Source organism: Rhincodon typus, chromosome 34 (genome assembly GCF_021869965.1).
Source record: "Rhincodon typus isolate 14 chromosome 34, sRhiTyp1.1, whole genome shotgun sequence".
NCBI lineage: Eukaryota > Metazoa > Chordata > Chondrichthyes > Orectolobiformes > Rhincodontidae > Rhincodon > Rhincodon typus.
This window is the reverse complement of record NC_063365.1, coordinates 7,687,679-7,699,669: the sequence shown is the minus strand read 5'-3', so window position 1 is coordinate 7,699,669 and position 11,991 is coordinate 7,687,679. Positions and strand designations below refer to the sequence as shown.

The following is an 11,991-nucleotide window of genomic DNA, read 5'->3' as shown; positions in this document are numbered from 1 at the left end:
CTTTTCTGATGAAGGGTCTAGGCCCGAAACGTCAGCCTCTCTGCTCCCATGATGCTGCTTGGCCTGCTGTGTTCATCCAGCCCTGCACCTTGTTGTCTCTGCCTTTTGTGGCACTGTGTTTATACGCGACCGTCTTCCGTTCAGCAAGTCATGTGTCAAGACCTCCCCGCCCTCATCCCCCACCCCAACAGAGACGAGAGCAGACCATCTCGTCTGAAACTCGGTGGAGTGCTGTGGGAGAGCTGCACTGCTGAAAGGTCCACTTGTGGATGACACCATAAGTTCAGGTCCCCGTTAAACAATTGAAATATACTCTGCCTCCCCTACACGATCAGTGCTCAAACGGATTTGTGACACAACTTGGATGATTCAGTTAGTTTGTTTGAGCCAGACTATCTTGTGTGTCTCATGAAATGTTTACAGCATGTGTTTTGTATAAGAGGAACATTTCCCTGAGGCCACCTCTCACTTCGAATTACAGCCAAGAAAGTTCATTGTAATGTTTAGTTTTTGTATTGACCAAAACAGGTTTTCTTTTTAAAAGGCACAAGACATTAAAGTGCTAAGTCTCTGATTCTTTAAAAAAAAAGTCCTGAAACAGAGTAGACCAATTTATTCCAGGTGCCCAAAGCAATATTTATCTATGAGCAAAAATCATTCATTAAAACAATTTAAAAAATATATTTTTTTACATCTTTTTTACAGGTCAGCTGTTGCAATCCATTGCAACAGTGACAATAACTCAATTAGCCGTAAAGTGCTTTGAGGTCATGACAGGCGCTATAATCAATGAAAGTTTGGAGTTATGTGGCTTACTGAGAGTCCCTGCCTCTGGGTTGGAATTTGCGGGGTCCGTCTGCCCCAGAACGGTGTTTTCATTTAACTCGCTGGTGGGCATCACTGGATGGGCCGGCATTTACTGCTTGTCCCTATTTGCCCCTTGAAGGGGCGGTGGTGAGCTGCCTTCTTCAACCGCTGCAGTCCATATGCCTAGAGACTTTGTTAACAGGCATGCTAGGCCATTTCGGAGGGCAGTTAAGAGTCAGCCACATTGCTGTGGGTCTGGAGTCACATGTCGGTCAGACCTCTCATCCCCTTAAGGAGAAAGTCGGTGAACCTTGAGACTTTTCTTTTTAACAACAATGGGAACCATTAGGCTAGCTTTTAATTGGAGATTTTAGTTGCATTCAATTTTTACCCTATACCGTGTGGAATTTGAACTTGTGTCCCCAAGAACATTGATAGTCCAGTGATAATACCAATTGTAGATGCACCATAGAAAGCATCGGGTTACGTCGCACCTTGGTGGGTCAACTGCTCTGCCCAAGGCAAGAAATTACAGAGAGTTGTGAACTGCAGCCTAGTCCATCCGTCTTCCTTCCAATGACTCAATCTACACTTCCTACTACCTGGGAGAAAGCAGCTACCATAACCAAAGACCCCTGTCACCCAGGTTATACTCTCTTTCACCCTCTTCCAACGGGCAGAAGATACAAAAGTTTGAAAAGACGTGCCAGTAGATTCCAGAACAGCTCCTTCCCTGCTGTTATCAGACTTATGAACAGACCTCTCAAATATTACAGTTGATCTTTCTCTGCACCTTCTCTGTAGCTGTAACACCGTATTCTGCATTCTGTTCTATTACCCTGACTTTCTTGTGTAAGGTTTGATTTGCCAGGATAGCATGCAAAACAATATTTTTCACTATAGCTCAGTAGAATCCATAGAATCTCTATAGTGTGGAAACAGGCCATTTGGCCCAACAAATCCACACCGCCCCTCCGAAGAGCATCCCACCCAGACCCATTCCCTGTCACCCCGCAGTTCCCATGCCTAATCCACCCAATTTACACACCCCTAGACACTACGGGCAATTTAGCACATGTGACAATAATAGATCAAATCAAAATCCCCTGTTCAAACAGGTTGATTTTCTTTGATAAACGCGAAGCTTTATTTTTCTCTGGATTCGCTGCTATGCGTGCAGGGGGTAGGTTGCTCATTCACTGCATTTTCTTGCGTTTAGCTTTTAGGTGCGTGGACTGCGATCAGGAACTGAAATATGAGAATCCATACTTGGCTCATGTCCGCTTCCTGTGTGGCAAAAGGAAAAACTGTCTGGCCTGGAGGGACTTGCAGGCGCTCGGGGCTGCTCAGAGTTCTCTGCTGAAAGAGCCACAACTGATTACCGAGGATAGAGTCACTAACTTCCACAGGATCGCCCACGACCTGGAGCACTCGAAGCGAAAGCCTGGCGCCCAGGACGAGAGCCGGTCCCCGGCCGCCAGCAAAAGGAAACAAGACGGAGGGGAGGAGAATAAAATCCGCAAAACCGTTTTGTTGGAAAAGACAAACAATTTAGGCTGTGACCAGGGAGAGCAGCTTCCAAAAGACGAGTCAAGTGTCTGCCCGGCCCTCGCGGTCTCCATTTGGAGACTTCACTCAGACAAGTTCATGTTGAAGAAAGATTCAGCCGGGCATAACACCAGTGCTTTTACCGAGGTTCGGCGGCTCAGAGACAAGGTTAGAGCTGACAAAACCGAGGGCATTGTTAAAGAGGGCAGCTCTGACCTGACCAGGAAGGTCAGTCTAAGAACAGACGTGGTTCTCAGCTCCACAGGGAGCGCCTTCTCTTCAGTGTTACCTTCAAGTGCCCGCGAAGAACAGAAAAGTGCGTTTTGCCAACCCCAAAGGAGGACAGCTCTGGGTCCTTCAATGCTGGTGGCGCACGCCCTTCACTCTCCTACAGAGTGCTCTCGGGATTTCCCTGATTCTATCCCTTCCAGCCCTCTCCCTGGCCACGCCAACCTGTTGGGATCCAAGCTCCTCAGTGCTGACCTTAGCGGCTCCCACATACTACACACCAGCGTGAGCACTCACAGCCCATTTCTATACAGCACTGAGCTGTGGCCAAAGCCGGTGGGAGTACAGTTCCAGTCCACCTCCTCGCTGACCCTGCTGCCGCCGTCCTATACCTCGTTCGCTGTGTCCGCTCAGAACTGGTGCGCCAAGTGCAACGCCTCCTTCCGAATGACTTCCGACCTGGTGTTTCACATGAGGTCCCACCACAAAAAGGAGTACGCCACCGACTACCTGAGCCAGAGGCGCAGGGAAGACAAACTGACCTGCCCGATTTGTAATGAGTTCTTCAGGGAGCGCCATCACCTCTCGCGGCACATGACATCGCACAACTGAGATCCGATTCAGCATTGAAATGAGCGAGGTTTATCATCCGTTTTTTTTTGCTCGGAGTTTAATTACAAACTGGCAAAGCCCTCTTCCAGGATAGATCAGACGACCTGACCGTTTCAAAGCTGGCGAGCGAGCTGTCTAAACCTCCAAAATAATCTTGCAAAACACTGATTTATTTAGAGCGGGCAACTGAATCCGGAATACAAACAACTACCAATGTAATCCAAGTTGCATTTGCAGAATAATACCTACAAATAAATGCACAATACAAAAGACCCCCGGAACAGCCGCTTTAAACACCATTATGTACAGTAATAATTTCTGTTTTTAAGTACTGTGAACTTCTTGTAAAAGAAGCTGCAGCTGGTAAAGCGACCTTCAATTTTCATTTCTTCTCGTTTGGATAATTCCTTTTGAGAATATACTGTATGTATCTGCAGTCCACTTGTTACAAATATGTGTCCTTCATTCTTGTATTCTCGCTCCCGTACAGTCTGACATTGTCCCAACAGCACAGAGATGGCACAAAATCAATTTTCACAACAGCCCTCTAAATTGTTAGGTATGTGGCTGATCATCCGTTCGAACAGAGCCTGGTGATTGGATTGAAATTGACATATAAACACATAACCAATTACTCTTGAAAGTTGGTCTATTTCCTGCAGCCTACCACTGCACCCTGATAGGGTTGAGGAAAGATTGGGGGTGCTTAAGCCAATGTTGTTTCACGTACAGCGAAGAGGAAGTCATGGTGCTGATGATTGGTTAACAGAAGCTACAGGACAAACAATTATGAAGGATGGAAGATCCCAAATAATAATAGCCCATATATTCGTTAAATTCAATACTTTTTCTGTCACCCAGAACAAGTCAAAGGCAGGAGGGAACAGAGGGGTATTCACCGAGTGAGTGGTCGTTGAGGAAGTTTCACTTCAATTGATTGTCGTTCAGGATTCATTTTACAGGTGTTTGTATGTTAGGCGAATCAGTGACAGTGAGATAGCAAGAACTGCCGATGCTGGAGTCAGAGATAACACAGTGTGGAGCTGGAGGAGCACAGCGGGTCAGGCAGCGTCAGAGGAGCAGGAAAGCTGACATTTCTTCAGAAAAAAAAATCACTGACAATGTCCATTCATATTAGCTGTTGCTTATTACATTCTGTGGATCTGAACTAGGAGGAACCCATATCAGCTGAACACGTCTCATAACGCACGCGGTGTAAATGGCATCAGTTTTATCAATGGTTTGGAACCAGTTACAGTATTAATTTGGCGATAAATATTTAAAGATTTTTTACCCTACAAATGTGGAAATTATCTTCAGGTTTTAGACCTCCTTTATTGAAACTGCAAGAATGCAATTGTGGTCACTGCTCACCTGACATCCCGAGTTTTGGAAAGCAACATGAATGAAAACTCGAGTGATATTTGTTGATAGATTTATCAACTCCCAGTTGCAACGATATCCTTTTTGCTCCTCTCCGTTTCCCACCTGGAAAGACAGTAGTATCAGATACATGGGAAGACCAATAGTGCAAACTCTCCCCCAAGCCCCTGAGCTGACAGCGTCACAAACATGTTGAGGCGCGGAAGGAGACCACTTTGCCTCTGAGCATTTGACTTAGTGCCAATATCCTGCCATTCTTCCAACGCCCTGCTCATTGCTCCTAATTAAATAGTCATTTAATGCCCCTTGAATGCCTTGCAACTATATATATTGCCATTCCTTCACTGTGGCTGGGTCAAAATCTTGGAACCCCCTCCCTGACAGCGCTGATCCCACACCCCAAGGACTACAGCAGATCAAGAAGGCAGCTCACCACCACTCTCTCCAGCTGAGGGATGGGCAATAAATGCTGGTTCAACCAGCCACAGCTAAATATCATGAAGGGACAAAGTGCAATGGTTGCCCCACCCAGTCACAAGTTGTTTCCTATAAATAAAGAGTTCTGAGGAAGGGTCACCGGACCCGAAACGTTAACTCTGTTTCATTCCTTCACAGATGCTGCCAGACCTGCTGAGCTTTTCCAGCAACTTCTGTTTTTGTACAGTAATGGCTAGATTCATTAAATGACATTTATAAGACGACTTTCACATCTCAAGAAAGCTCTGAAGCCAGTTAGCTGTCTTTCGAATTAACCTGAGGCTGATGACCCTCAGCCTAAACTACCACCAGTCACGTTTTTCTCATGAAGAACAGGCTACTGTCTGGTAGGACTGTGGCGAGTTTACGTTTTAAAGCGTAGCCCCCGCACGCTACGTAAACAAACTTAATCTGAAGCTCATCTGCTTCATGGGGATGGAGAAATATCAAGGCAGTGAGGTGAGCCAAGCTTGTGCCAACACTAGTTTCCTGAACCAGGGTCAATTTGTACTCAGGTATGAGTCTCAGGATATGAGGTGGGCCATTTAGCACTGAGATGAGGAGAAATTTCTTCATCCAGAGAGTGGTGATCCTATAGAATTTTGTGAGCCACAAAACGTAGTTGAGGCCAAAACATTGAATGTTTTCAAGCGGGAGTTAGACATAGTTATTAGGATCAAAGGATATGGGTTGAGAAAGTGGGGACAGAGGACTGAGTTGGATGATCGGCCACGATCATATTGAATGGCAGATCAGGCTCAAGGGGCCGAGTGGCCTACCCCTGCTGCTGTTTTCTATGGTTTCTATGTAGAACCGAGTGGAGGGCACGGACAGCGATTTCAGAAAGTAAGTGCGGTTTCCTGCGGTCCCTTCGAGTTCTTTCTGACCTTGTGAAAGTCTTCAGAAGTTATCAGCAATGGAGACCGACATTCATTCTGTTGTGGTTAGCGTTTACCGAGATGAAAGAAACGCAACAATCGATATGTTATAGCACCCTTCAGGTTGGATTTTTTTTACAAAAATAGCTCCAGCTTGAGGCGGCAGCGGATGCGGGTAAAATAGCGGGAAGATACACCAGTGCAACCTCTCAACACACACACACACATCGCTGCCCGGCTGCCTTAGGGATGGAGGATGGTTTCCAATGTGGGCTGCAAGCTTTCCCCTCTGTCCCAGACCTCACTGATGCGTAAGGAGGCTGCCTCATCAAAGCAAGAAGATTTGCATTTGTGTAGCACCTTCCACGTACTCCCAACGCGCTCCCCTAAACCCATTGCAGCCAATTAACTACATTTGAGGCAGAGTCGCTGTTGTAGGGAAAACATCAGCTCCCGTGCACTCAACAAGATCCCACAAACGGTAGTGTTAAGGATGACTTATTTTAGTGTCGTTTGAGGGGCAGTTATTGGGCCTGGGAGAGGACTAGGGGTAGAACTCCCAAATCTTTTACCTATGTTGGGGAAGCGGGCAGGTCTGGGTTTAATAGCTCTGCAGAAAGATAGCACCTCCAACAGTGCAGCAGTCCCTCAGTACTGCACTTACCTGAGCTATAGAGTCATAGGGATGTACAGCATGGAAACAGACCCTTCGGTCCAACTCGTCCATGCCTGTCCTGAATTAATCTAGTCACATTTGCCAGCATTTGGCCCACGTCCCTGGAAACCCTTCCTATTTACATACCCATCCCGATGCCTTTTAAATGTTGTAATTGTACCCGCCTCCACCACTTCCTCTGGAACTTTGTTTCCAAGTGCTGATTGTATTGTGAGTGGGCTTTGAGCTGGGAACCTCTAACTCAGTGGAGGGGGTACTGACACCAGCAGGTGTAACGTGCAGGCTGATGTGGCCAGTAAAATCTGAAAAGAAAGGTACTGGACATTTAAGATTTACTGTCAGACTGTAGAGGGACTCATAGAAGAGGCAAGAAGCATTTAAGAAGCATTCACCGTCTATAATGATTCAAGGTAACATTAAAGGGCACCAAAACCAGTACCAAGAGATGTGTGTCTGAAGAGGGTTGTTCTCTACTATTTGTTTTACTTGAATTCATCTGTAGCTCGATACCCGGTGGGGTTATTGGCAGGTTCAGGAGGAGATAGAACCCTGGACACCCTCCAAAAAAAGGAAAAAAAAGACATGATGACTGGATCTGGAAAGCGCAGGGGAGCAGCACTCCACATGTTGGAAATTGACCTTTTATTTAATTCAATCGTGGGATGAGGTCATCGCTGGGCAGCATTTATTGCTCATCCCTAAGAACCACATTTCTGTGGGTCTGGAATCACATGTAGGCCAGCCCAGCTAAGGATGGCAGTTTCCTTCCCTAAAGGTCATTAGTGAAACAGAGGGGTTTCCCCCCAACAATCGACAAAGCTTCATGGTCATCATTAGACTCTTCATTCCATTTATTTATTAGATACAAATTCCATCTGCCATGGCGGGATTCGAACCCGCTTCCCCAGAACTTTATCTGAGTCCCTGGATTAACAGTCTAGCGATAATACCGCTAGGTGGTTGCCTCCTCTGCCGGTCGTCTATTTTGTTTCCAGAGTCGTAAAACTATCCACCATGCCTAAAGCAGCACTGATTTCAAAACACAAGAGGTAAAATAGAGCAAAGATATGCAGAAGTTGGAGATCAGAAACAAAATTGCTGGAGGAACTCAGCAGATCTGGCAGCATCTGTGGAGAGAAAACAGCGCTTCTTGATAAGGGTCACTGGACTCAAACGCTATTTAGTTCTGTTTTTCCACTCTAGAGGTTTCTGTCCAATCACAGTGACCAATCGGGTTGCAAACGCCATAAATATCCTCGTCCATGTTGGCAAGCCGGAAACTCTTAACAAATGGAGGGAGAGAGCAACATTTCGAGTCGACGCTGCCTCCACTGCTAAACGTCAGCAAGACATTTTTCTGTTTTTTTTATGTCAGATTTCCAGCACCGGCAGTTCTTTGTTTTATTTTACCTCCCAAATGGGTTTTCTGAGACATGATTGGCAAATTCAAAAATTAATCATCCTGACAGGAGTTAATTATTTTTAACCAATCACAAAGGAGAGATCGCATCAACCAATAAGAAAGCGGAACATGACGCAATGTTTATGGTCAGGAAATCCACAACAAGCCACTCTGCATTTTCTCCCGCAGATTCTAAAGTAAACCAGACTTTATGTTTACACTATGACTGAATGATAACTGGTTGTAGATTGCAAACTGTCGTTAGACATGTCAATTATATGGTTGACTCCTGCATTTTTTCCCTATGATAAAATACAGGAAGCTATTTAAATTGAACTTTCTATTCTCTGGGGAAAATTATATAATTAAATCAGTTACTTTTACAGTTTACTCCTTACTTCTCGTAATTACTTATTCAAAAACAGTAAAACTTTGGGGGTTTATCCCGCGTTTTTCGTCTGAAAGGGAAGTAGTATCTCAGTACAATGAGTTAAGGAAGAGTAAAGGCTTGGCGGTGAGGTGGAAGTGAATGGTCAGAGAGCTACAAATGCACACCACTGCAGCTCCACGCTTGCTGCCCTGACTCTCGGCGACAGAGATAGAGGGAGAGATAGACGAGGACGTAGAGAGAGTGAGAGAGAAAGACGGAGCGACAGAAATACAGATTGACAGATGGAGAGAGAGAGATGCAGAGAGAGATAGAGGGAGACCTAGTGAGATAGAGAGATACAGACAAAGAGATAGAGGGAGTGATAGAGACAGAGACAGAGAGGGAAAGATGGAGGAAGAGTTGGAGAGAGAGATATAGAGGCAGCGAGAGAGGCAGACAGAGAGGGAGACATACATAGAGAGAGATAGAGGGAGACAGAGAGAGTGAGATACAACTAGAGGGAGTGTTTGTGAGAGAGAGAGAGGCGTGTCTCCCTCCCGAAAGCTGGGACGAGTCACTTTGAATTGGTGCTGAAGGCACTGCTATTCCAGCTAGACATTTCCCCTAATCAATCTGTTCAGAGATGTGATAATATACCTCTGGAGCAGGTGGGAAGTTGAATCCGGGCCTCCTGGTCTGGACTTAGCGCCATTCTTGGCCATGCTAAATTCACATATTACACGTGGGCAGTTCATTTTGACCAGAGCACAGAATACTGCAGTTCAGTGACTGCTTTTACCACGCTCCGAGGAAGTTACCAGCTAATAAGCGACTAAAAGGATCAATTGTGGTAACAAGGAGATGGCAAGAGCTGCAGATGCTGGAGTCAGAGATAACGCAGTGTGGAACTGGAGGAACACAGCAGGTCAGGCAGCATCAGAGGAGCAGGAAAGCTGACGTTTCGAGTCAGGGCCCTTCTACAGAAAATGTTCTGAATTTGTACAATTGTACTAACGTATTTTTCCCAAACTTTTAGTTATAGTGGGTTAAAACGCTTATATTTACAACACATGTCCTGCTATTTATAATGATGTGAGTTAGAGTTCCTTATATTTTGATAAACGTGTGTTTATCAGGTAAGAATTCATGGCTTGGATTCTATGTAATATTTCAGATTGACAATATATATGTATTATAACGATAGAGATTGATTTAAAGATATTGAGTGTATAGATACCATTTTCAAGAAATAGATAATTTTATTAGGGCTAGTAGAATGAGATTGACTTAAAGCTTAGGCATTGGCTAACACACCAAAACAGATAGACACATCAAAGTGTTCTTAGTTTTTAACAATTTATTGTATTAATCGCCGAGTCACACGCCAAATTAACCCCATCCCGCCGAAACATCGCACGATATTTCTTGATGAGAAGGCGGAGTGTACAGAATAATGAGTCGAACGAGAAGAACACGGATGGAGCACAAGGCGGACAAAGACAAGGTCCAACTGTGTCATAATGTCTGAAGTTAGGATGCAGTGTCGTCCAATATCCCGTACTGGTAACACATTAATACAGTACACATTTGCATTTCTGAGAAAGGGTTATAGAATGAGTTCCAGCGTGACTGGCATAAAGAGAACGGGGCTTCGAATGCTTGTCCATTGACAATTACATTTTAATCCTCGATTCCTCCTAATTCTCTGAGAAAGTCATTAAATTACCATTCGTATTTAACTTTGGGGTTTATATGTTACATATAAACGACCTGATGCTGCGTTAGGAGGATCTATGTAAGTGACTTCTCAAGAGGTCTCTGGCTTTTTCTAGCGCCGTTTCAGCAGCTACCTCGAGGTGAGGGGCGACTCCAGTCCCTTCCCAGGACGCTCCGTCCGGATTGGAGGATTTGACCGTAGGGATGCTCAGATACAGCTGGGTGTCATCCACATGGTAGGTTTGCGGAGGGTGGGAACCGCCGCTGGTCAACTCGCCGACAACCAGAGCTCTCCCCAGCCTCTTCATCACGAAGACAAACTCCTCAGCTGCCCCCGAGGTAAAATTGCTGGTGAGGAGGATTAACTCCCTTCCAGAGCCATATCGCTCACCTTAAACAGCAGTGGAAACAATGACAAGGCAACATGACAAACGCACAGGCCGATAACTGACTTTGTAACAAATAACATTCCTGTACCTGCTACGTGTGGGAGCGTCCACAGTTCGGAGGTGGTGTCAGTGGGTCTGTTGTAAACAGTATCGAGGAGAACAGGCCTTCCATCGTCAAAAAAATAGGAACACAGGGCCGGGATGGCAGATGTAGGTCCTCCAATGTTGTACCTACTCGGTAGAAGATGTGTTTGAATTAGTTAGCGGCTAGAAATTGGAATGTGTGTGTGTGTTTGGGCCATTTCAACAACATTTCCAACACGGGGAGAGTGAAGGATTGAGCCTATATGTAACAGGGCACTGTGTTTCGGATTTTCACTCACTCTGATTGAAATCAAGGCATAATTCATGAAATCTCTTTATACAAAGAAACTAGTGAAACATCCGAACGACGCATTTTGAACTAAAATTATGTCTTGTGAGGCGCTGCATGATTCCTATCAAAGTGGACACCTTATGGAATTAAAACCCAAAAGCGCTGCATCTGTGGGATAGAGAAACAGGGGTATCATCCGGACTGCAACTTGATCCTTCTTTCGAACTGAAAAACAGTGGAAATAATCGGTTTTACTTGTTGAAAAAGCGGAAGGAACAAGTGGAGCAGAAGGGAGAGAGAGAGAGAGATTAGGGGTTAAAAGTATTATTGAACAGAAGACAAAAAGATAGATAATGGTTGGAGAGATTAAACAAGGTAAAAGTCCAGATTAGGCAGAATAAAGGTCGGAACTTGCTGGGAATCTGAATAAAGACAGAAAAAGCTGGAGAAACTCAGCAGTATGTGAACTGTACATGGCAGTATGCACGCTGTAATTCAGCGGGTCTGGCAGCATCTGGGGAGAGAGAAACAAAGTTTATGTTTGGAGTACAGTCAATATAGTGTGTGTACCGTATAAGCACATACAGTGTCAACGCTTTCTGTTTTTATTCACATTTGCAGCAGCCACAGTATTTTGCTTTTATTTGGTAGAATAGAGATAATCTTTGGGCAGTTTATGTATCTGTGCTGACTGTCCTTTCCTTCAATCATGTAGAGTTGCCTCAGCCCTTAAGGGATTGAGCACAATAGTCACACTCTGACTGCTCTGCCTCAATGTTTTGCCATTCTAGAAATTCTAGCCATGAAGTAATTTTGCTCTTTTTTCTGTAAATTTGAAAAGTACTTTGCAGATCTGGTCCAATTAACATGGGAAAACACAAATGCTTTTTTTTTCAAGGAAGAGAATTTTAACTCCTGTGCTGCATGTTTCAATAATGTGATTTCTCAAATTTACCAATAATCACCTTGCTCAAAATACTCTTTAAAGATTTTAATTTGGAACATGCTTATGGGCAAAGATGAAACTTGAAATTGAGTGTAATGCTAACACAGATACTTCTGAGATAACAAGGTGTAGAGCTGGATGAACACAGCAGGCCAAGCAGCATCAGAGGAGTAGGAAAGCTGA

At 44.8% G+C, this 11,991-nt stretch overlaps 1 protein-coding gene across 1 annotated transcript in view; it reads right to left on the bottom strand.

Moving 5' to 3' along the window:
• Positions 1 to 11,991, bottom strand: part of LOC109917756 (AP2-associated protein kinase 1-like) — a 90,582-nt gene that overhangs the window by 23,258 nt on the left and 55,333 nt on the right. The window contains exons 12-15 of the mRNA XM_048616177.1: positions 10,575 to 10,717; positions 10,232 to 10,488; positions 4,570 to 4,683; positions 2,190 to 2,363 (exon numbers count right to left, since the gene is read on the bottom strand). Of these exons, the coding sequence (XP_048472134.1) occupies positions 2,190 to 2,363; positions 4,570 to 4,683; positions 10,232 to 10,488; positions 10,575 to 10,717 (688 nt within the window). The remainder of the gene's footprint in view (positions 1 to 2,189; positions 2,364 to 4,569; positions 4,684 to 10,231; positions 10,489 to 10,574; positions 10,718 to 11,991) is intronic.